Source organism: Neltuma alba, unplaced genomic scaffold (assembly GCF_004799145.2).
Source record: "Neltuma alba isolate B1F8T4 unplaced genomic scaffold, ASM479914v2 tig00012543_pilon, whole genome shotgun sequence".
NCBI classification, from domain to species: Eukaryota; Viridiplantae; Streptophyta; class Magnoliopsida; order Fabales; family Fabaceae; genus Neltuma; species Neltuma alba.
Window position 1 is genome coordinate 26,300 of NW_021637005.1, and position 26,345 is coordinate 52,644.

The following is a 26,345-nucleotide window of genomic DNA, read 5'->3' on the forward strand; positions in this document are numbered from 1 at the left end:
ATATATCCCTTCGCCTTCTCTTTTATTGGCTCCTGTTGTCTGGTTATTAGATTACACCAGGAACTCCATTAGGGATCAGTAGGCACTTCTGTAGATATGCCTATAATTTTAAGTTAAATATATTTTCTGTATTGAGCGGCATGTGTGCATCCATCTGGTACTTTAGTTGCAACCATTTTGGTGATTGTCTGCACCCTCTCAATAGCTCGCTACAGAATACGGAACGTTTAGTACTATTATTACAAGAAAATCAGCAGAGAAGTAAACTGATGCTAAGAAATTTGGGATTTTTATACATTTAAATGGAAAATTTTCAATACGGAAATGTTCAATTTTCAATCGATGCCATGGGAACATAAGATGCTAATATGTATTTTGCAGATGAGGGTCATGGCATAATCACTAGTAACTTCTTGTCACCAACACTGTTTTCATATTGATCTGCCAAAAATGCCCCTACTGTGAGATGATAACGATACTTCCAGTTTACCTTGATAAAACAGCATATCCCTGTTTTAAAAACAAACCCCCTCCTGTCATATGCAAAGCTTTAAAGCCTTACTGGGTCTTAAAGGCAGGGCAAAGATGAGGTAGTTAAACTTCTTTTATTCTAATCCTGTACTTTTTTTAATTTTAACGAGGACAAATTGAAAAGCCTCACATTTTTTCACAGATTTAAGAATATCGACTATTACTTTCTAGGCACAAAGTTATTTAATTATAGGAATGTTTGGTAATCATTAAAAACACTTAAAAAAATGTTTTTTATATGATTCGAAACAAAATCCCTCACACATACTTATTATACATAGTAAAATCATTTCTAAAAAATTAATATAAACACCCTCTATCTAAACAAACAAGCCTTTAATAAATTTTTTATTTACATTCGTACCAATTGTTATTTCTAAATTTTGAGTCAGTGTACCATTTTATGATTTTTTTTTCAAAATTCATTTCAAGTAAATTTCTTAAGAGACCCGCAATTATCTGGTCGTTTAAATTAATAAAACCTTTGAGCTTTTCTGTTGAGGCGACAAGCCAATTTCTTGCAAGCATCAACCGACTGCCAAGTTTGACTAATTAGGCAGTCTCAGTCTTAGATTGGAGATGGTCGATTAACATTGGCATGCCAAGCCTTGATCAATCGACTAGGTTGATGATCATCATCACTTCCCTGTCATAATTTGATCAGTACAGTTGACTATCTTCATGCCCCAATGAGCCACCATTTTTGGGACTAGAATTTATGTTCTATTGCACTAGTTTACTCCACCAGTCCCTTGATCCAATTGATTGGGATGTCCAGGGGTTTTAGCTTGTTTATTCTTCATTTTCCCAATTGATTGGTTCTCGTCATATCAAGCTCTTCTGGTTTTTCAAATTATTTTTAATATTATCTGCATGTAATATAAACTTTAAGAATAGTGTCAACCAAAACATAAATAAATTTGATGCGTCTCTTGTCCGTTGTCGTTTGATGAGGAAGAAATCTGAAATGCATTTTGAAGCAATCTGTACCATATTTATGATCCATAAGAACATGTTTTTATGTTGCGAATCCGAAGGGAATTGTATATCTTCATTTCCTCTCAAGTAATTCCCAGTTATTTTAGTACTATTTTATTGTTCTCAGCAATTCATCTCCTTACTGATCATATTCATGACTTTTATTATCCTAATCCTATATCGCTAATTTACTGTGGATAAGACGACGGCCGCCAATAATGATTGGCGATGGAAGTTGAGATTAGTAGGTGACGGAATACAGGGTGGTGGATAGCTTCCAATAGCCAATTATAGAGTTTTTTTTTTTTTAAATGATAAAAACAGGGAGACAATTTTGAGGTATTTTCGTTCTCTTATGTTTAAAAATGAGAATAGTTTTAAAAAAATATTTAAATACAAAATACATACCCAAGCCTCATGTTTTATGTGTTTCTTTATTATTATTGTTACCACTTTTCTAGTCCTATTTATAAGATAGAGAGAGAAGATTTTTCTTAATTCTATTTATAAGTCATTTCGTTAAATTTTTAATATGAATGTATTATTTTATCTTTCATTTATTATAGTAATGATAGTTATTTTTTTTAAAGATATATATATTAAATAGGAATAAAGTTAGAAGGTTATTATATTTTAATAGACAGTTAATGCAAGTTAAAATTTTCCTTAGTCTGTGTGAAATAAACTAGAAATGTTTTATAAATAGAACAAGAGGAGTATTTTCTAAACACAGGTATTTTTGTACTGAACGCAATTCTATTCAAAATACTGTCAAGCGCTAAATATAAGTATTTTTTTCAACGACAATTCAAACTTTTATTTATCATATTATGATCCAACTCTTGTTTGTTCTCTATAAAGTGAATTTTATATTTAGAATTGAAATATTTTTTTGGTACAAAAAAAATTAAGTGAGTTAAGTCTTGGGGGCTCACCGAGGCTAGAACATGTCTCTAAACTCAGAAAACGCTTATAAAGCTACTTACAGATCACCTACTAACAAAGTCTTTATATAAGGGTGGAAACAGGTCAAGCCTTGCTCTTAACAGGCTAGGTCTGTTTTGGAGCCTATTAGCCTAAACCTGGCCTGTGGCCTGTTACAAGCTTATTTTTCAGTCTGAGCCTGCTCTGTATAAAGGCCTGACCTGGCCTGAAACCTATTAAAAAGCCTGCATTTTTAAAAAATTCAAATTATAGTTATATTGTTTTAAAAAAAAGGCTAAGATTAAAAAAAGCATACATAATAATTAATTTTTTAGTGTTATCTTTTATTTAAATTTTAACATCATAAGTACGATTTTAAATTTTAATTACAATTTATAAGGATATTATTGAAAACTAATTATAATTGTATGTTAAAATTTGGAACAAGATTATGTTAAAGTATACAAAAAAAATTAAAATTAAGACAAATAAATAAAGAGAAAAAACTATTAATTTTACAATGAATAAAGAGGGTATTATACTTTAATTAACATAGTACATAAGTTAATTAATTTATCATTCTTGGAACAAAATTTTTCTTTCCTATTTTATTTATATTTTTAAGATTTAAAGATCACATTATTTATTGATATTATTATTATTTTAAATTACATTTTTATCTTCACTTCTCAACTAAACTTCAAAATTTAAGAAAAGATTAAGCCATTAATTATATATTAAAATTAAAAAATAAATTAAAAGAGCACATTAAAAATAATACTATTAACTAATTTTTTATATATATTATAATTATAAATTTCTAACAGATCCAGATTGGTCTAACAGGCTTTTTAAAGAACCTAAGCCTAGTTTGTTTAGTTAAATAGGTCTGAGCCTGTTTCTTTTGGAAAACAGGCTAGGCCAGGACAAGTCAAATGCAGGTCAGGCCATAGACTTCGGACAGGTCGCTTGACATGTTTCCATCCTTATCCTCATATTGATATTGAGATTTGAACTTATAATTTTATAATTTTATAATTTTATAAACAATAAGTTAGACTTCTTATCAACTAGATTAATTTTTGATCCCATCGAGGGACTAGACTTGGAGTATCCGAATAGAAGAAGGCACGCATTGACGCCATGAAATAGGAAAGGTAGATGGGCCGGAAAAGAAAAAAAGTAAATAGGAAAGGTCCAAATGTCGCGAAAGAAAGAGAGAGAAGGGTCCAAATGAAGAGAGTGGGGATGGAGACCGACAGAGACAGAGGATGTGAATTGAATGTATACAGCGATATGGTCGGTGGGTGGCAGAAGCCAAAAGAAAGCGAACACGTGGCACCGAACGAAGAGGGGGAAGATCGAAGCTGACGTGTCGAATAAGGATTCGGCACAGAAACAAAAACTGAAGCACAACACAATCTCCACCTCTATCTTTCATACGTGTCCCCTTCGCTCTTATTTTTTATTATTAAAATAATAATATCAACAATTATTATCATACTCCTTCGGTTCAATGCATTTATTTTTTCTATATATTTTAATAATAATAATGCTTCCTTCCAATTTTGGGGGATTGCTGCGTGCATCTCCCCTTGCGACTTGGGATTTGTTCCTTCTTACTTCTTCCACGTCATTCGTTTCAGTCCATGCATCCTTTTTGTTCAATCTTGACCTCACCACCAATCTGACGATCATCTTTTTTTTTTTTTTTCCATTGTTCTGATAGTTTCATATAGTTAGTTTTTTTTTCATTTCATTAATAATAATTATTAAAAGTTATCATTATATGATGTCAATTTTAATTTAAATGTAAAAATTAAAAGAAACTGTAATAGTTCTTTTAACATTATATTCCTTTCTATTTGTGATGCTTAATAATAGAGTTCAGTTACATTTACCACATAAAGTACTTTTTTCAGTTTAGTGTCATAAAATAATTTTATATGGATCCGTCTTTTTAGATTTTTTTAATAGCATTCAGTATTTTAAAATAAATTTGTAAATTTAATATCTTAAAATATTTTTCTGATGAGATTTAGTATCTTAAAGTTTAGGATGTTTATTGCTACTGAGAAAATACTTTTAATAGTAAAATTACACCAAAAATTATTTTATAATACTAAATTCTATTGGGAAAAAAAATACTTGGTGATGGATGCCACCTAACCCTACTTAAAAGGTGTTAATATTGAACATATTGCCTTACCCTTCATTAATTAAATAGCAAGCTAGCAAGAAATATTGCAACAAAGAAAACCAACAAAGAAGTTATCACTGAAAATTTAAGAACTTATAAGTATGGTATTACTCCTCCGTCCTAATTATAAGACCCAATTGACTTATTTGAAGAAATTAAGGAAGTAAGTTAAGTTGGTTATTTATAATAAATAAGTGTTGTCATTCCTAAAATATCCTTGCTAATTAAGTATATTGGCTAAAACTATCATTATTAGAAGGGTTATCTTGGAAAAAAATGCATAAATATAAGAGACAAAATGGATTGGGTCTTATAATTAGGACCAAATAAAAAGTCAAATTGGGTCTTATAATAAGGACCGGAGGAGTAATTAACTTATTGAAATTCGGAGATTAGGTGGGGTCCCTAGATGTGATTATTGCTAAATGTCTTGTCTTGCTTAATTTTTGCCTAACTTAGGTGTATTCACATGGTGGCCGGGGATTGATATTTTAAAGAAAGAATGAATGAAATGGGGACATGTGGACTTGACATTAATATAAGAGTCCCATTGTAAAAGCAAGTAATAAAGTCCATAATGGATGAGAGAGAAGCAGTTTGGTACAGCAAACTACAAAGACTTTGACATTTAAATCTGGGATTAATTAAAGGTAATCTGGATTAGGACATATTGCATCTAATTAACCAATACAAAGGAAACCTCATGGAATGACTTCTTCCATTTATTTGGAGATATTCTTCCTTAAGAAATTCATTCATCAGACTATAATTTAATAATTTTAATTTTCGGATTTAATTTTTTAAGTACAAAAATAAGTGAATGAATTGCCGGGTGTTATCATCATGTGTTAACTTTTTTTGGTCATCTTGGCTGCTCTTAATTAGTTTTAATTTTATGATTTTAACTAGTTTTAATTATTATATCATTTAACATTTTAAGTATAAATTTAATTTTTTATGATATTAATTAACAACCATCTGTTTTTTATTTTATTGATGAGATTGGGATACAAATTTTGATTTTTCAAAAAATTGGAACAAAATGATGTTAAATGGTCAAAGTAAAAATAAATTAATAAACTTTTTTTTTTTGGCCTGAAAAAAACCAGGTATCTTTTGTCGTCTGAACTCTGATCTCTGAGAAATGTAACCGATAAATAACAGCATATCCTCGTGCAGGCTTCTTCCTCGCACCATACCCTTCCCTGTCCCTTCACACGCAGGATTTTTCGTTTTGAGAAAGGTAAGCGACTCTGGATTACGAATTTGTCTTTGCTTTCACTGTCTTCGGAGAATAATCTCTGTGCACTTTAATTGGTTGAAGTGGGTGGAAGTTGTAATGATCGATATGGACATCTTTTTCTGTATTATTGAGAATGGAGATGCTTGGTGTGGGTTGACATATGAAAGTAACACAAGAGAGGAAAACCTAATGGAATTTCAATGGATGGCGTGGGTTGCCTCAGATCTGGGGAACTTCTGTTCCCATTCTTGTACTGATTGGGCGGTTTTTTAACTGTTTCGCTTATTGTTGTTGTTGTTATCATTATGTTTTTGTTGTTGTTTGCTTGTTCAACGACCCCATTCCCTCGTCTTTATGCTTAGGCCACACAGAGAGAGAGAGAGAGAGAGAGAGAGAGAGAGAGGCACTGACTTTTCCATTATTTTGATATGGTTCCTGAATCATCGATTGCCTGATTTTCCAGGGGACCGAAGGGTTGGTGAGAAGGTAGAAATAGAAGATTTTAGTACATCAGATAGTACCCCTTTTGGCTGGTATTGATTGAACAAGCAGGTCCAAAATCAGGTAAAATTCAGAAAGAATCTAGAGAGCTACTCTAGTATCTAGTTCCACAGCTTCAATGTTTGATGCCTAAATAAATAGTGTAAATCGCTGTCTCTTGGAAAAGTGGGTTCTAAGCTCCTTTAATTTCTTGCCGTAGGCGTCTTGGTGTTTTATGTCGGATTGAACGCGTGAGGAACAGAGGCCTAAGGAAATAGGGTATAAAATTAGTTAGAGGCTGGCAGTTTTCCATATTCTAGTGGGCGAGGGGGATAAGGCTGTTTCTACAAGGCAAAGTAAATATATGGAGGAAATATCTTCGGCGGTTGCAGTGCCATTCACTCTTGGGAATTTGATCCCTAAGGACTCATCAGTGACAAAACACATGGATATTGCTGGATTAAAATTTATGGCAAGTACAGCAACACTGATATTAAATCCTGCAATGGAGAGCTTTGGATCTGTTGGAAGTGATGAAAATTCGACAGATGCTAGTCCACAACATCAGATTACAGTATCTGCAGGGGAAAAGGAGAATCAGGCTGGTGCTTCGCATGTGCCAGAAATGTTCATTAAATGTAACCGTAATTGGACCTCAAATGAAACCCATAATCAGGGAGGGAGGGAAGATGAACACGGGTTAGGGGTTGATTTTCGATGTCTGCATGATTCAAGGTCTCAGTCTATGGCCTGTGAGAATTGCGGTATCCTTGGGGAGAAATCTTCAACTTCAGAGATTGATATACCTAATGCCATGGAGGTTGAAGATAATGCCCATGGTATGTACAGTTTGAACGATTCATATACTGTGCAGGAGCCGGTGCAAGACATTGTTTCTGTTCCAACAGATCCTGAGAGTGAAGATGGCAGTGGGTCGGATGGGTCTGATCCAAAACTAATTGCCCCACCTCTTGAGATGCCAACGGAGGAAAAAGTGTGCAGAGCAAGCTTCCAGAAGACTCTGGATTTGAATAGCGGACCTCTTTGGGGCTTTTCATCTATTTGTGGAAGGAGACACGAGATGGAGGATGCTATTGCTGCAAATCTTCACCTTTTGCAAGTTCCTTCCCATATGCTAATGGACAACACTGGGAATGAAAACACTGAAAACTCAGTTGCCCACTTTTTTGCTGTCTATGATGGACATGGTGGCTGTCAGGTATGCTTTCAAGTTTCAATCAAATATTTTGATGCAAGTCGCAGTGTTGTTGAAGTTGACTCATTTCACTGAGTACTTGTTTTTGCAGGTTGCTAATTATTGCCGGGAGCGTCTTCATTCAGTGCTTGTTGAGGAGTTACAAGATGCAGACTCGAGTTTGGATGGAATTAGTTGGACGGACCATTGGAAGAAAGCATTTTCCAATTGTTTCCGGAAAGTTGATGACGAAGTTGGAGGAATTCATGCTGAGAACAATGAAATCAATAATGATGGATCAGAATCTAGCATGGAACCACTTGCTCCTGAAACTGTTGGTTCTACTGCAGTGGTTGTCATTTTATGCCAAAACCACTTAATAATTGCAAATTGTGGGGATTCAAGAGCAGTCTTGTGTCGTGGAAAAGAAGCGCTGCCATTATCTTCTGATCACAAAGTGGGATATTTTATTCATATTACAGTTTGTTTTCGCCGTTCACTTGAAGCAGAAATTGAATGATTCATTGTATTTACTTTCACTTTGTATCGTGTGCAGCCAAATAGAGAGGATGAGTGGGCCAGGATAGAAGCTGCGGGAGGAAGGATCATACAATGGAATGGATACCGGGTGCTCGGCGTCTTGGCAGTGTCAAGATCCATAGGTATGTGTTCAGGACTTTTTTTTCTTTTAAGCTTCTTTTCTTTTTTACTGACTATCATCAAGCATGACCTTGTGTGCCTTCGGCATCTCTACGACATGTTATATATCTATACATTATGGTTGCCCAGTACTGTGCACTCTGTTAAGGTATTTAATATTTTGATATCCAAGTTATATGTTTTAACGTCTATCTTACATAGATTTACTGCTATCTTGTTTGTGTTATTGTTCTATTCATGAAGTTCTGCGCTGTCACTGTTGCATGGTGTTCTTTTAGCTTGAATATTCTAGTGACCGTGCCTTAGTACCTAAGATCTGGGGACAGGAAAGAACCTTCATGAACTTTCCATGTGAAATCAGTACCGGATGATTGTCTCATGAAAACTATTAATGGGAAAATAACAAACTTAGCAACAATTTTCCCCCTGGTAGTTGAACATTTAGTTCTAGTAAAGAATTGAGATTTCTCGCCATGTGGGCATATAAAATACTTTAATATTCAATTTTATGGAAGGATGCAGGGTGTCGTTCGAATATTTATTATACTTTTTAATTTTTTATAACTCTGTTACTTTTTCTTGTGACCTAATTTTCCTTGATGGCCGCCAGGTGATAGGTACTTAAAGCCATGGATAATACCTACACCAGAAGTGAAGTTCGTCCGTAGGGAGAAAAAGGATGAGTGCCTAATTCTGGCAAGTGATGGTTTATGGGATGTCATGACAAATGAAGAAGCCTGCGAGATTGCACGAAAACGAATCCTTCTTTGGCACAAGAAACATGGCAATGGCGGATCGACAGGGCCGGGAGAGGGAGTTGATCCTGCAGCACAGTCTGCTGCAGAGTACTTATCTGGAGTTGCTCTCCAAAGAGGAAGCAAAGATAACATTTCTGTTATAGTGATAGACTTGAAGGGTAGAAGGAAATTTAAGACCAAGGCATGACATAAGTACCGTCAGTCACCTGGACTTTCATTTCATAGATATAGGAGTATCTTGCAAATATATTTCTTTCTTACCACAGTTATGTAGCCCGTCGGTTTTTTCCATCACGTCTGGGCTTAGCCATCTTATCCTGTTTTTAAGTATATACCAGAATCTGCAGGGGATGAGGTTAGGTTCGTTTGGTTCTTGTTATCACTGTGATAGCTTTCCACATTAGAAAGCTAACTTGATTCTAGAGAGGAAATATTTTTTAGTCCATGTTTACGTGTGTGGACCGTACAATTGATCAAAGCCACATGGCTCTGCTCTGAATGATTAGATGGTTTGAATTGATTCCCGTATGGCTATATCGGGTGGTTGTGCTACGCCACAGACAAATCCATTGAAATGAACTTGTAGTTCTCAAAGACAACCCTGTGGCAGCATAATCATCTAAGTTTTAACGTCCTTAAGTTAAACATGTGTGTAATAAGATCAATAATAATATGAAATTTATAACATACTATTTGTCAACCATAAAATAATAATAGGTCCCATACAGAAACTTACAATATATTATTTGTCACTAATTTTGACAGTATTGATTGCCTTGTCAAAAACTTACAATAGGGCGTGTTTTCACTTTTCAACATTGGCATTCTATTGCTTCATCCCATTTTAATGTTATTATTGCCGTCAATAAGATCTGCATTTGCGGGAGAGACTCATGTGAATCCTGATGTTACATTTTACGAAGATATATTTTCATGTTTATGACCAAGAAAATTCGACGATTAAAATTTTAGTCAAATTAACCAAGATGAATGGTCATATTTACTTATTCATCCAAATATTTACACTAAAAAAGCACGGTTAAATTCTCTAGCCACAAATTTTTTTTTTTGAAAAGAAAAACAGTATACTACCTCCAATTCTAATTATAAGATATCGTTTGCAGTAAAATATGATTATTATTCTTATACTACTTCCGGTTCTAATTACAAGACCTTATGTCTACAAACGAGATCTTATAGTATAAGAATAATAACCATATTTTAAGCATTACTAGTTTTTTTTTTTGGGTGAATTATCTAGTTTCGTTATTGAAACACTTATTTTAGGAAAAACTCATTTCTCAAAAATTGGGGGAAAACAAAAATTGACAGGGCCTGGGTTATCAACAGTTTATCAAGTAATCGAAACCCCAGGAAGCAATTTGACCAGCCATAACCTAAAAGTACATTAGGGCAGAGGTGAACTTGCAAACGACTTGGATATAATGAATTCAAAACCTTTGGCATAGATTTAGACGTGCCTTTGCAACATCCATACAAACTATGATCTCAATAATTTGTACAACAAACCATGCAATCCGCATATAGGGCAAATAACACTAGTAATGTATCCTTAGTTCCCATCATAAAAATTCAAACTTTTCGCGGTCCGTGGACGCTGATCATCTTCAGCCCTAAAATTCTTCATGAAGTCTTAATCATCGCAGCCTCGTGGATCACAGCACTTGCAAGTCTCATAATCGACGAATCCACTTGATATCCAAAAAAAAATGTCCTTCATAATTTCTATGATCTGCATAGAGAGGTATCAAAAACTGCGGCTACATATCAGGTAAAATTAAAGGTCACAGCACCAGCCAAAGAGTGCAATCGATTTCCATTGTTAAGGATTATTAAATTGTCCCAAAACAGAAGGTCAGATAATCTCGGTATGTTAGCAACAAGAATTGGACGCCTGTAAGTAAAGGTTACTGCTATGTTTTGTCACGCTTTATGTAACAACATTAGTACTTATTCTGACAAAATAAAACCTAAATTGGTTCCTAGTTGGTAAATAAATATCGAGGATTTCCTACACCAACAGCTAGCTTCCAGTTTTATGTCCGTTATTCTTGATGAGTTAGGCAGATCCAAAGGTTCTTCAGTTATTTTCTCCATCATTGCCTCTTGTCTTCAAGGAGGAGTCCTCTTTCACTTTCTCACTTTCAAAACTTGATATATTTATATATCAATTACGGAACAAATGTCTATTTTGTACTACTCTTTCTTTTTCTCCCTAAATGCTCAATAGTTTACAATAACAAACAAATTCCTCAATATTGAAGCAGAAGTTCTGGTATTGATTAGTAGACCCTTTAATTAACACACACATACCCCTATCTTTAACAACATGAGGGGAAATGACGCATAAAACAAAAGGGAAGATGGCTATGTTTCCATTTTGAGAAAGGGGCAACGTTGAAACTTACCAAGTAGAAGTAGGCACAGTTGCAAGCGGGGATCCTGCATTCTTGAAATAAGCCGAAAGATCTACATCTGAGTCCCCATACATGTTGATAAAAGGATGTCCCTGGATTTCATATCAGATATATTTCATCACATCAGAGAAGATATTGTACAAGGTGTGCCCATATAAATAAGTTTTACGCAGTCACTCACCATAAGATCCTGAGCTGACAGTCTATCTTTTGGGTCTTTCTGTAAACTAAACAAAGAGAAGATTGACAGAGGAGGATCAAAAACCTCATGAGAAAAAGTCGCAGAAAATTCATGACAGGACAGCTAGTCGATTTTTTTTCCCCCATGTTTGGGGGGGGGGGGGTGAAAGTTGCTGGCCTTCAACATTATTTTAAGACAGTTAAACACCACTTCTGTGTAATTATGAAAAAAATCTTACGGTGTGAATTATGAAGATACAACTCCAAGGTATGGCACAGTTTTTTACATTTTATGTTAAGGTTCTATTTATTTACAGACTTATTCTAAGAAACTGCCAGGCATTTTAAAAGATCCTTCTCGTCTTTTCCTTTTTCATCTGTTTTTCTATTTTGTGGTGGGCAAAGGTTCTCAAGACCTTACACAATTTAGTAATTGAATATACTTACCATGCAGAGATAAACGAGCAGAATTCCGGAGAAAACTGATCAGATGGAGCAAAGGGAGGAGGTTTATCAACAACAGTTTCAATTAGCTCAAAAATACTTTCCCATCTTTCACCTTGATCAGGTGGTGTATATGGAAACCGCCCAGTAGCACACTCAAGCAATATCAGTCCCAAACTCCATATATCACTTTTGTAGTTATAGCCATTCTGGCTCCCATCTATTCTCTCTGGCTGTAATTCAGACAAAACGGATAAGTTGCCTCATACATAGGTGTTCCCAGAAACATGACAGATTGATAATACATAGGTACACAACGTACTCACAGACATATAGTTGTATGTGCCGATGAAAGTATTTGCTTGACCAGATGTTGTTTGCATTATTACACTCACACCAAAGTCAGTAATCTTTACCTCCCCTCGATGGTTTATCAACAGATTAGAAGGTTTTAAGTCCCTGTGGATAATATGTTTTTCATGGTGAAGATATATCAAACCCTTAAGCACCTGCATTGCGAAACACATGAGAGAAATCAGGTATAGTGGTGGAACCAACTCCTCCAGCCAGATTGCCAGAACCTAAGTCTGAAATATTGAAAGGTAACTACTTACTCCTCACCTGCTTACAGATAGCAGCAAGATATTTTTCTGGAATTGTTTTAACTTTCTTCAGAAGATCTGCTAAAGAACCTCCATCCATGTACTCTAAGATGATTGATATGGCACCATTATCATAGAATGACTGATAGCAAATAACAACATACGGGCATTGAGCTGACTGATTGATCTTAAGCTCTTGTGCTATCTGCCTTCGCATGGACTCCTCAATATTCATTTGGATAACCTAAATTGTGGAGAAGCATGTACCATAAGTAACGGAATGTGTAAAACATGTCAAGATTGTAAACAGATGGAAATAGACTTCAATATCCGAATTTGCAGTATAGATGGAGCGAAAATAAGTAAACCCTGGTTCTTCAATTAGCTAGAACATCCCAATACTTCTCCCCAAATTGTCCCTGCTCTTCTCTCAGCTGATTTTTAATCCCATTCTTCAAACAAACTCCTCAAATCTCTCCCAAAAGGACTCCAGTGTCCCTCTCCCACCTGAATATTGCCTAAGCTGTCATCCAATGCTTCACAACATAACCAATTTTTCACAGTTGGGGATCCAATCATGAACGTATTATGATAGGAAAGTGCTTCACAAGTTTAAACACTTTCAACAGTAAAATGATATGGAAGCAGCTTTCAAATTAATAAATTAGATTGTCAGACCACACAGACACACAAGAGTACAACCAAAATTTAAAAAATGTAGAAATCAGAAGGAAGAACAAATATGATAAAGATGGATATTTAAGTAGGATGAGGAACTCTCCCCCAAAAGCTAGTTATTGAGACGAGAGAACCTATCAACTTAAATGCTCAATTAAGCATCTCATACTATTTAGGCATCCCATACCACCTAAATCCCTACCAGCTACCACATATTCCACGCATGCTTATCATCCAAAATCAAGTTAATGCATGCAATGAATAACAAGAGGAGAAAAACAAAATGATGAGCAAAAAAGAGATTCTCAATTTCTTGTGAAAAAGCTAAAATATTCAAGCCTTGGGCTCAGCAAATGTCCTCTGAATGTAATCTAAATTGTCCCGTCAAATGATAGATTAAAACGTAAACTCCCAGATATGAAGTCGCATCTTAGTCAATGTGTTCAGAGATACCAAGACGTCCAATATCCTCCCTTGGAACACAATAACACCAAAAGTATTCTGTTTACAAAACAATGCTTCACCTTCCAAACAAACTCTACTAAAATCTGAAAATTATTTTTTATACAAAAAGGATAATGATGAGACCATACCATTTTCTTGAAACTTTCTAGAGAATGTGTCCTTGACTGACTGCTATTGTATGGTAAAACATGTATTAAAGTTCACAATAATTACCAAGCTGAAATATCTCAGTGCTCATTGCAAGAATTTCATGGGAGAGAAGGGCAGTAACCTTTGAAATTATGAAATCCGGCTAGACAACACAAGTATGAAAGAGATAACTAAATATATAAAAACCAAAGAGCAGAAGATACAAATTCAAGGCAAAGTGAGCAATATGCAGGGACTATGCATACCTTTAGTGCAAAAAACTGATTAGTCCATTTGTGTTGCACCAGTTGCACTACCCCGCCATTTCCCTTGCCAACCACTTTGATTATGTCTATGTCTGCCAAACTCAACTGGTTGTCCAGAGGTCTGATAGGGGGTGCCTGGCAGATATTAAACCCATAATTAACAAATTGTCAGAGTTCAGCCAGCATATATATCAATTTCTAAGTTTTTTACAAAATAAAAGTAAATATAGGAAAATTCAGGTTAAGAGATTAAAGCCCCCCCCCCACCAAAAAAAATTTCCCATGATGGAAAGAATAATGTTATCAGGAACTAATTTAAAAAATTAAGGATCAAATTTGACCAGGAGTTTTTTCTTTTTTTTGGTTTATCCTCCGAAGTGTTAAAATAAAGCAATGCTGCCTTTTACCTTTAAAAATATTAACGGTCAATGTCAATACTTTAATAGAGAACATTAGTTTTTTAACGAGGTGGGGTAACACTGCCATGTTTTGAAACTTCTGGGGTGACATTGAACCCAAAAAAACTTCCAAGGCAACACTGGTATTGAGCAAAAACTTTCAGAGCAAATTTGCACCTTAATTCAAATTTAAATGGTCAAAATAATGATAGTATTTTCTATTAGTTCAAACCATTCGCACAAGAGTTGTGGCAGAAAAGAAAGGCCCCAGACTTGTACTCTGCCATTCTTAGCATAGAAATACAGAAGGGAAGGGAAGGAAAGAAGGGGTCTGAAAGCTATGAAGCATGGACACTTAAAGAAATGACGTCCATGTCCCACACAAGTTGGATAATCATTTTAAACATGATTCTACACTTTAAATTATATGTTTTTTAGGTAGATATTTAAATTGCATATTGATAATTAATATGCCTATATTTATGTCAATAACGTGTCCCATGTCATGGTCCATAATTTCTATGGCCCGAGTACCGAGATAGCAATAAAACAGACTCAGACAATTTTATGCACCAAAAATTCATCCAAAAATGGTCATTTCCTTAGATGGAGTCGAGATAAAAGAACACAAACAATTGATTTTATGCATCGAATGTCACATTAAAACTTCCCCAAAAGTGTCCATTTTCTTAAATGGCATTGACATAAAAGTTAAAAACCAGATTGCGGAGCAGTCTTTGTGCCATAAGCTTGCATCTTGCAGCTTATCCTCCGGTTGATTTAAGAGAAAAACGAAGATAAGCGAAGATATACAATAAAGCATTAGTTCCTTGACATTTCTGGTCCAACCAGTTGCAGCAGCTGGGGAGGCAAAGCTCAATAGCTTCCCAAACTCATTCAGATTTTGTAATCAAAGATGATGTCAAGTAAAAGGCAAAAATAATTAATCTACAACATAGGCTTTGATGCTGCTTTCCAACCAAAAAAATTTCTCCGCTTGGGCTTGGGAGGGATTAAAATTAAGAAAAAACAGAAAGTTAAGAAATCCTTTTTTATCACACAGAACATTTCATCAGATCCAATGATCAAGATGAAAAAATGCACCCAAAGAAACGCAGGGCAATTTGATTGGATATGCACTAAGAAAAGTGAAAGAAAAAAGAACAGAATTGAAAGACATATGTTACAGCTTCGACTTCAGTCTCAGTCACAATTCGAACTCCATCCCGATTAACAAGCAAATCCCCATCCTTAAACGTCCCGCTTTCCGTCCTACAATACATTCAAAATCCCAGATTTGAATCAGCCAAAGCCAAACACACACCCGCATTCACTCATACGGATGGATTTCCAAGAAGAAGGAGACTTACAGAAACTTGGCGAAGGAAACCTGATCAGATGCAGGAACATTGAGCTTGAGATTGAGGCCTAAGTTTCCTTTCTTCATGATTTTGGATTTCTGGTGGAACGAGTTAGGTGTTCAGTAATTGTAGGGAGTCAGAATGTTTCAGGAGGAGAAATGAAAGCCAAAAAACCGGGCACTGAATTTATACACCGAAATAATAATTCTATTATAGTAATATCTTGACCAGTATTTGGGATTTTTTTTCAAAAGCAAAACAAAACAAAAGAAAATCATTCTTGCATTAAGTGTTGTAAGATTCAAAAATTGTGATTGGATAGTGAAGAGCAGTCACGATTGACGATCAAAATAGATCAGCTTCGACGATGGAAGCATGTTTTGACTTTTCAGACTTCTCGCCCATTTACCCGCGCCTTTTACATCATTTTTTGGATTTTTCTTTTCGTTTTTTTAAAATAGATTATATTATCTTTTTTTGATAGTAAAATAGATTATATTATCGACAAACCGATTTTGTCCTCTAAAATAATGTTAGTATGATTTTCTGATGATTTTTTCTGACATCAATTTTTCTTGAAAGCTTGTTTAAAGAAAAGCTTCTTATAGTATATAATATTTTACTTAATTCATATTTTAATGAAATAATTAAATTAATATATTAAAAAAATTTTAAGTACATCCAACACTCCCAAAGTTTTTTTTCCCTGCATCTAACACCTTAAAGTATTTAGATGAGCAGCCAAGTATTTGTTTATATCTCTCTAGCATCGTGAAATATTTTTTGACATATCCAGCATCTCAAAATATTTTTTTAGATAAATATTTTGAAGTATTGAAATACGCTACAAAATATTTTGGAAATACTTTTGTATTTGAAAAAATATTTCGGGATACTGGATGCACCTTAACCCTTAAAAAAATAAATAATTACATAATTAGATATTTGGTTTACTTTTATTTCTGAGCAATTTTATGGGAGTTGGGGGGAATCAAGATTTTTTTTAAGGGTTAATATAATTTTTATTCCTTAAGTTTGTCCTCATTTTGTTTTTAGTTCCTCAAGTTTTAAACCATAGGTTTTTGGTCTCTCAAGAGACAAAATAGTCCAATTTTTTATTGGATTACAGAGATAATATTTTGAATGAAATAAAACTTAAAGGATCAAAAACCTATGATTTGAAACTTGAGGGATCAAAATTAAAAGAAGAGTAAATTTGAGAGATTAAAAATTATATGAATCTTTTTTTTTCAAACGAAAAAAAGGGAAGGTCAGAATATTCAACATTCTGGTGAGGCATACAGGTGGGTGGTGGTTAATGCACAACCTAGGTAGGCCAAATTAAAGTAACGTCCGACCAGCGGGATTAGTCAAACAATGCTTTACAGCCTGAAACATAAGACAGCCGGATTGAGGACTGACCCCGCAGCTACGGTAATTAAAATGGGTCAGCCGTGGTTGCTCCCAAGTGATTAGGGCTTAGTTCAAGTCTTGTGCTAAGAAAATCATTACTTCCTCCATTTGAAAATAAAAATATATCTCTTACTCATTTATTATTTTTAATTAATTTTAACTGATTCTTTATTATATGTAAGTCAGTTATTTGAAAATTATAATAAACACTAGATGGAGTATTAATCAATATTAGATAAACCCAAAATGCCTTACATTTTTAAATATGTTACTTCATTAAAAAAAATCTCTATAATTTTATTCTTAATACATATGATGCTTTTAATTGCTTCCTACATATTAAAATTTAAAAAGTGATTAAAAGTAACGAATTACACATTCTTATTTGTATTATAAGATCCATATAACTAATTTTCAAAGATACAAAATTAAGTTAATTATTTGTTAAAAAGATGCATTATTTTTCTAAAATACTCTTCCAGTCCTAAATATAAGACATATTTTATAGGGTAATTTATATTATAAAATGAGTCTTATATTTAGAATCGGAAAATAATCCTTTCCAATTATGCATTAGAACAATTCTCTTAACATATGCAATCAATATGGATAATTTGAGTTATTCAATTGGCTTTTTAAGGAATTTTCCCAAGATACTGTGTGTGCATGTTAAAATACTCGATTATATATTAGAATTAATAAATCATCAAACTGATTAAAAAAATTATATAATAATTATCCATTCATTATTTAACACTGAAAATTAAACTCATTCATTTAATTATAATAGCTTTGGAGGGTCGTAATTTATTTTCAAAAAATGAACCTCACATATAGGCCATTTCAAGTCAGTTATGCAGCTTTACATTGTGAGAGTTTTGGCAAAATATGTAGCGAAACCAGCCAAGCCAATTGGTGATTGTGTGTACACACACATACAGTAACCAAGTTGCAATGTTCAACCCAAATTGTGCGCACGCGCGCGCGTGTAAAGGCAAACCATAATCGTAAGATGCTCTTTGTTTTGATTTTATGATGGATCTAGTTTCAGAAGGCATTGTTACCGACAAATGCCAAAGCAATAGGCAAACTGAAAATCCTCGCGCGTCCGACCATACACGTACCCTTTTGTTAAACATGAATTAGGTTTAATTTCTCTCCTCTCAATTATTTATCATTCTCCTTTCAATTTCGATCCTAGCACTTACGGCCTAATCTGTCCGTATACCATTTATGGCACAAGCCACTCTTATCAGTAAATGGTACAATCAATCATCAAACTCCGTTTAATATGCGCGAAAAGTTGTCTAGTGATTTCAACAAGAGGCTCGTGCAAATAATTTTAAACAATACGGTTGAATTGATATATATATATATATATATATATATTTACAAGTGATCATGCTAAGTAATTGAAATTAATCACTAAGGTTATACATTTCATCATAAAAAATATTACCCACATCAATTTAAGACCAAAAGAACGCGACGCCCAACATTTGATTAGAAACGAACAATTTCGTTTAACAGACTCAGCATATGCACTCCCCGAGGCTAAGGATTAAGGCTACATTTATAATCACCATCATCCTTAACCCCCTCCGACACATGCGGCCACAAAATCGTCATCTCTCAGCACATGGGAGAACCAGGCAGGGTTCAAGCTGATCCTGAAATTAAGCATGAGACAGCAATTTAGTCAGAATAGACGCACATATCCAACCATTTCGCATAAATGCAGAAGATTATTCAATGTCCTTTTATGTAACTATCATGCCAAAAATCTTGTTCAAAGTTTCAAAGTCAAATGAAGGTCTGTTTAGTTTAAAGTAGCCATAAAGCAGCATGCAATACTAGTAGTTTAGAACCGTTGATATCATAGCCTCTTCTTAAAATATAAAAGCTCTATAAACCATCTCACTTAAGATAGGGCATAGAAATTGAAGGAAGTTCTGACTTCTGATCTAACAAGGAGGAAGACTAACCATGTAAGCTAGAGCTTCAAGTTTATCTTTTCAGACCATTTGAAAATATCAGAGTACACCCTATCTCCATTTAAGTCCTTGCCAGTACCTCCTGCTGCTACTCTAATAATATCTTCAATCACCGCAAAATTCCCCAAAATATCAACGTGTGCACCACTCTGGGTTCCCCTGCCCTCTAAAAGATTGGCTGGAGGGGCATGCCTATACTCCCTTATGTAAGTAGGGCTTCCTGAAGGATTGAAACGGGTTATTCCTCGCCAACCTTTCGCACACATGAAGCCAGCACTTAAAACTGGAACAGTTTCATCTCCATCAGCCGAATAAACTCCACCTTCTAGACAAGAGTCCTCATCATTTGCTGACGAGTCAATCTGAAAAGGAATGTAGCACTCAGATGGAGGGGTTAACTTGTAAACATATGCTCTCTCTGTAGGTATCCCCACACCGTATATCGAGTAGATTTCCATATCTGGAGCATTTGGTAATCTGTAGAAGCAAAGAAGAAAGACTAAGAATACCCACCACTAATAGAAATAATTGAAATGATGAATCTTCAAAGATAGCCGTAAAGAAGCTCACGTTGTTTCTAAGGGATTAGACCAATATTTGTAATGTTTGTATTTAGGATCATCCAAGTTGTCGGCAATCCCATGTGAAAAATGAGCATCTCCACGCTTCATCATCTTGGGAGCAACATAATGAAGTAGATCTAAAATTGAACTAGCCGTGTAAGCTTTGTAATCTGCCACCGCATTGATTCCCTCCACTCCCATTTCCTGGTACTCCGACCAGATGGCGCACTTGGATTTATTTTCAGGCTTCCTACCCTTAGGTTTAACCTGTCAATTGAAACCAAGGATAGAAAATGAGAAACTGTTATTTTTCAAAGCAATTAATGCCAAGTGCCTGCAAGTGCCCACATTATTAAAATATCAGGAGACAGGCAGAAAAGAAATTTGAGAGAAGGGTTGAAGTTTTTTTGCTTAAAAACATGTTAAACTTCAGGGTCAATGATTGTTGACCATTTTGCATGCCTGACTAAGATGATATGAACTTAGAAAATGGTAGGTGTTGAAGGTTAGTAGGCGCAATGGAAATGGTTGACAGTGTCGAGGTCTCTATATTTTCAATATTGATATTACATAAGATATATACAAGGGCTGGTATGCCAGTAAAGAAATGTAAATAAATGGTGATTAATTTAAATCAAGTAGCTGATTCGTCAGAGTGTTTCAAATATGATCCAATGGTCATCTCTCTGAATCTAAATCTGATTCTTCGTAGATTTGTGGAGCGGATAGTTCCTTGATAGGTTTTGCTATTACATTTATATGTTCGAATGCAGATGTACAAACAGGAAGCTCTATCATTTCGCACAAATGTGAGAGAGACAGAAATTACGAAAAGCATTAGCAAATAGCAACATGATGGTGATCGCCCTGAAACAAAGCCTCATGATACCATCTAAGCATGTTTAATAATCTGAAGTCAAAATAGCTGCTGTTGTGAAAATGGATACCGGGGAAGAAGTTGGTTTATGCACAAATTCACTTTGAACACTATATTATTCAAATAATGAAAATCAATGAGCAGGAAAAAAACAAAAACAAAATAAAAAACATGAGCTACAGAGATTCTGAACAAATTCTAACTTTTTATATGTTTGGAATTTGGAATATTACCCTAAAATCCATCCTCTCAAGCCTAGAGGAATGTAACTCAGCTGCATCTTTCCCAAATGATATAAGTCTTCCATAATTCACGTTTTTGATGAGCTTAAAACTCTCCTTCCCATTGTGAAATGCATGATGAGTATCATTGTTCTTCTGCTTCTTTGCATTGCAGTTATATTGTCCTTCAGGTGACCGATCAAGGCCCCCCCATATGGTGTCTCCACCTTTTGGTATCATTGACATGGTTGAATCCCATGTTCGAGTCATCTGCATTATATGTTGTAAAGTTTGAAGACCAAAAACATCCTTGTCTAAAATACCAGGTGCAATTGTCCTGTATATAGAATAGCAGCTCATTAATTGTGCAAAACATGATGGAAAATAGCAAGGCTTGTTTTAGAATTTTAGTACCGAGGAATCTATTATAGGCATTCTGGCAAATGAGACATTTGACATGAATTTTATTGGTTTTTAAAGTACTTTCAAAATTGATATCAGTGTCTGATACTAATGCTTGTTAAAATAATACTGATGAAAACTTGAAACTATTTAAGTGGCTTCCAAAGAGACACTTGATTAAGGATGTAGCCGGCAAATAATGTATTTAACAACTCGTTTTACCAAAAGGGATAGACTAGAGTCCAATATACATGTCTAGAAATGGTTGAGGTTCTTAACTTTTTTCAGTCTTTTTTCATGATAAGAGGACAGAAACCCAATTTATTGCGATTAGTTTTTCCTCATTAACAGGTTTTCTTGAACAGTTCTTACATATTAATTAAAACGCCAATCTAATTTCGATATGTAGTATAAAAATTCCGATCAATTAAATTCAAATATAAAGGATAAAACAATATAGTGGCTAGAGGTAAGACGAGAACCTGGCTACAGCAATATCCCTGGCTTCTATAGAGAAAAGGCCGGCAACTGATTTTGGAACACCAAGAAAGGGTCCGCCAATGTTCATGACTGCTTTTATATGCTTTGCACACCAATTTGAACCGCCCCCACCACCCATTGGTGCAGGTGACTCAACCCATTTCATAAAATGAAGAAAATAAAGAACCCCCATTGAGTGGGGAATAACAACCACCTTATTACCGCCATTCGTAGCCACCATGAGTTCTATATTACTTTTCATTCTGCTCAAAGTTTGGTCTCTTACCTATTCAAATCAAGCAGGGAATTAAAAAGCTCATCTGAGGGTTTACTGCACATTTATGCAGCAAGAAAACCAGAGAAAGAAGAAGATCTTCAAAGCCATACGCATAAAAAAGGTTGGTGTAACTAAAGAATTACCTCTGTATTTTGAAATGAGATTCTCCAATCATACGAGGCCATATACATGTTTTTCTCCTCATAACCAATGTGGGCTAAATTGGCAATTAGAACAGCCCAGACAAAATAACCAGGTGCAAAATAATCAGCTGCTACTAGTCCAGATACAGGCCTCACTCTTATGCCAGGACGGTCTAGTCCTGTTTCATTATCTAGGGTCATGTGCTCCACCCAGCATAATGGTCTGCCACAAAAAAAAAAAAAAAATACAGCATTGTTGATATATTTTGAGTCTCATTAAACAGTGATGAAACAAAGGAAGCTGGTGGAAATTTTATTCACTACAGTGATACAGCACGCTTAAATTTAAATATACTCCCCAAGGGTTTCGGACAACAGGGTTCTGAAGAAATATATGAAGTACATAAATATAATTGTAAAGTTCTTTCTTAGGGGATCTTGGTCAAACTGAGATTGGAAGTCAGATGCTAAGAAGACGACTTCAGTACTACTAAACGAAGGCTCATTGATATAACTTTATATTCCTAACAAGTATAGCCAAGGAAGTGCCTAGTATTGTAATTCAAAAAATGAATGAGCAATAAGGTGACAATAAATTCCTCTAGGAAGGAAAAGAAAAGAGGGAAATTGCTCTTGAAAGGGCTTTCAAGCCATTAGGTCCAAAATTTTTGTCAAGTGGGCTGCAAATTTCAAATAAATCGGTTGCAAACTTTGGACCACTAGGTGGGAAGCTCAAGAGTTCAGCATTTCCCAGAAAACAAATTAGTGACTATATCCTACCGTCTCTTCTTTGCTTACTGACAACTTACAAACATTTATTACCAAAAGTATTGGCAGATTGAAGCAACATGCCATCCAAAAATATTAGAGCAAGTTTCATTCGTCAATGATTTCATGGATGGTGAGCTTCAACCTAATACAAGGTTGAGTCTTCTGGCCACTTGAATTTTGTTTGTGATTTTTCAGTTCTGAAAGCAGATGTCAAAATTTTCCATATATGCTCTCCGCAGAACTTTACAGGGTTACTTCTCTTTCTCACAGAGAGAAAAACTTTGTAAGCTGATAAAATCTGCTAGCGTATTTAAGTCACAAGAAGTTTACTTCAATAAATGCAATTCTGCTTCTGACTCTGGTAAACGGTTCCTTAATATAACTGAGAATTTAGACAACGTCACGCAATAATGATTAATCTCTAGTGCAATCGGCTACTTTTGCCTTCCGATCAAGAAATACAAACTATACCTAGCTTTTCGCATATGGATGCCACCCCTGTAAGTAAGATGGGAAATCAGAAAAGGGCATTACCTCTTGTACAGTCCTCCAAAAGTGCCGCCCCACATCCTCTTCCTGAACAATCCTTCCGCACACTGACGGCCCTCCCAGAGTTCGAGTCCACTGGTCACAATGCCGGGCACAAACACCACGGGGTGCTTCGCCGTCAAACCCTGCTTCATCAATTTCACACCCGGTGGATCCGGCAATGGCCCTCCAATTGCCTCCGCCACGTACTGAGGAAATGACGCCGGCATTGTATTGTACAAGAGCAGCAAAAACCACCACGTTGAACATATAAACCCTATTACCCAACAACAGCTATCCACACACGACCAATTTCTTATCTTCTCGTCTTTTCGCTTCCTCTTCACATTCTCCTCCTTCACCTTACCATCAAGTTTGTCAAACTTATGCTCTGAATCAGAAGGCGCGTAAGCAACGGCGGCTTTCCTGCGTCTTAGGAATGACATTCTAAAATAATCTAGAAGTAACCAGAAGGTGTTTAGGTACAAAAGGAAAACAAAATGAGAATTTGAAGAACGAAGCTTGAAATGTTCCGCTAGTTTATAGTACTCATCAATGAAGATCTGGCTTAAAACCAGAAAATAAACAAACAGTTAAACGCGGAATGAGTGAAAGTAAGCTGGAATTGCCCTGGCGTCTCTGGCAGTTGGAAATTGGCCGTTTTTGGAGTCTCAGGCTACGAGCTGCAGGGGTAACTAAAGTATGATTTATGACACCTTAGCTGGGAGCCGTGAACCACTCCTCGTCGGAATAATAACCGTCAAACTGACCGGAGAGGATCGTTCGCCGGCGAGGAGAGGCGGAAGCAGCAAAGAAAGCATGCACAGAGGCCAGAGGCGGTCCCATATTTGTTGAGACTCCAACGCGCTCAGATGCTACAGCGGGTCCCACAGAGAGGTAAGGAACTTCAATTTAGACACGTGGCAGAACGTTCAGGCTTTCTACATTGTTCCTGACTGACCTGCGGAATTTAGAATCAGCGAGCTGCTTGAGAGAAACAAAATCCAAACCATATGGGAAGACTTTAATATATAGAAAGATTGGAGTAATATTATACGTCATGCATTTCATCATTCGGTTAAAAAAAGTAAATATAAATTTTACAGTGGTCAAATGAGAAATGAACAGAACGAAAGCAAGAGGAATCTGGGCGTCCGTGACCAGCGGAAAGGATTGTAGGAGGAGGGTCTGGACGTTAACGGGAAGACGAAAGGCGAATTGACGTAGGAGGAAGAATGGGGACCATCGGACGGGGGGTGACGTAATCCATGTGGACAAACACGAGGCATGTGTCTCGCATTTTGTTTCGTTTTTGGCCTGCAACGGTTGAGAAGCCTCGGCCTCGCCTGAGTTTTGACATTACCATCCCTTGGATTATTCACGCATCATACAAGAACTAGTTATTTATTTTATGAAAATTAATTAACTGTTATGAATATCCTCCTCTGCTTGTATTCAAAGACAGTTTTTTTTTTTTTCATTCTTGATATAAAGGAAAAGCTGAGGATAGACATTAATTGGCAAATACTCCTCCGGTCCTAATTATAAGACCCAATTGACTTATTTGAGGAGATTAAGGAAGTAAGTTAAGTTGGTTATTTATAATAAATAAGTGTTGTTATTCCTAAAATATCCTTGCTAATTAAGTATATTAGCTAAAACTATCATTATTAGAAGGATTATCTTAGAAAAAAATGCATAAATATAAAAGAGAAAATGGATTGGGTATTATAATTAGGACCAAATGAAAAGTCAAATTGGGTCTTATAATAAGGACCGGAGGAGTAGTTTGTAAAGATTTTGTATAGCTGAACTTTTCTCGCTAGAGATCATTTACCAATTATTTTGCTGATGAGGTATTTATCCTCAGTCTTACTTACTATAAATCATTTTATTAAATTTTTTACATAAATATACGATTTTATTTCTAATTTATTATTTTGTGAACTGTTTTTTTTTTTTTTGGAAATATGTATTAAATTAGGTCTGATTTAAGATAATGTTTTATAAACCACAAGGCTTAACATAGTTACCCCTTAGCTGGGTTACTTGAACTGTTGAACATTTACTTGAAGGTTCGATTTCCAGCAATGTGTATAAAAAAGGCTTCGTGGCCACCATTAAAACCCATTTTAAAAGCCTACGATGAGTAGATATCCTAGACTCAGCTGAAAAAAAAAATGTTTTATAAATAGAATAATAAAAAATTAAGAAATGTGTTTCTTTTATCGGAATATTGTTTTTAGTGAAGATATTAATTGTGAAGGATTAAATAAATGGGAAAAAACTGTCAAATTAATGAAAAATGATATGAAGAAGAAAAATATTAAAACAAATATTTCAGCCATACAAATTTATGCTAGTATGATTCTCACTGAAATAGCAGCAGAAAAATAACTCGTTTTCCAACAGCTTTTGTTCTTAAACAACTATTTTTATGCAGGCTAGATGGATCTCAACCAATTGATAACGAATAAGAATACGATGCCCTAACAATTCACCATGAAATTGTGGCAAAAAAAAAAAAATTCACTGTGAAATTAAAAAAGCAAGGGCACAATTCTGCGGAGTATGGATAAAAAGGCCACGTAAGTGCGCCACCAGACTCTGAAATTGATGACGATGGCTTGTTTGATCCTGCGGGTGGCTGTCAAACAGCCTTGATGTGTTCGTGGCTTGGAGGCACTGTGCCCTTTAAAGGAAAAAAAAATCAAAGCGTTCGTACCAATATCGGCAAATTTAATAA

At 35.2% G+C, this 26,345-nt stretch overlaps 3 protein-coding genes across 4 annotated transcripts; 1 reads left to right on the plus strand and 2 right to left on the minus strand.

Moving 5' to 3' along the window:
- Positions 1-6,342: 6,342 nt before the first annotated feature.
- Positions 6,343-9,493, plus strand: LOC114728530 (protein phosphatase 2C 53-like). 2 transcript variants are annotated; one of them, XM_028915441.1, is made up of 5 exons: positions 6,343-6,440; positions 6,577-7,575; positions 7,664-8,008; positions 8,108-8,213; positions 8,822-9,493. In XM_028915441.1, the coding sequence occupies exons 2-5, from the start codon at positions 6,721-6,723 to the stop codon at positions 9,154-9,156; spliced, it is 1,641 nt and encodes a 546-aa protein (XP_028771274.1). In that variant the 5' UTR covers positions 6,343-6,440; positions 6,577-6,720; the 3' UTR covers positions 9,157-9,493. The 2 variants fall into 2 exon arrangements, with proteins under 2 accessions (XP_028771274.1, XP_028771275.1); XM_028915442.1 differs by having other exon boundaries at positions 6,343-7,575.
- Positions 9,494-10,389: 896 nt separating this feature from the next.
- On the minus strand, positions 10,390-16,111 carry LOC114728526 (mitogen-activated protein kinase kinase 2). Its single transcript, XM_028915437.1, has 9 exons — positions 15,940-16,111; positions 15,757-15,841; positions 14,172-14,306; positions 12,653-12,877; positions 12,358-12,540; positions 12,035-12,264; positions 11,589-11,634; positions 11,399-11,499; positions 10,390-10,722 (listed from the first exon to the last, which is right to left on the minus strand). Coding segments are annotated over exons 1-9 (1,083 nt in total). The 5' UTR covers positions 16,017-16,111; the 3' UTR covers positions 10,390-10,721.
- Positions 16,112-18,683: 2,572 nt separating this feature from the next.
- LOC114728527 (phospholipid:diacylglycerol acyltransferase 1-like) lies at positions 18,684-24,137 on the minus strand. Its single transcript, XM_028915438.1, has 7 exons — positions 23,606-24,137; positions 22,301-22,523; positions 21,883-22,166; positions 21,011-21,335; positions 19,908-20,167; positions 19,329-19,814; positions 18,684-19,013 (listed from the first exon to the last, which is right to left on the minus strand). Exons 1-6 carry the CDS (start codon positions 24,043-24,045, stop codon positions 19,337-19,339), a joined length of 2,010 nt encoding a protein of 669 aa, XP_028771271.1. The 5' UTR covers positions 24,046-24,137; the 3' UTR covers positions 18,684-19,013; positions 19,329-19,336.
- Between the last annotated feature and the right edge of the window lie 2,208 nt (positions 24,138-26,345).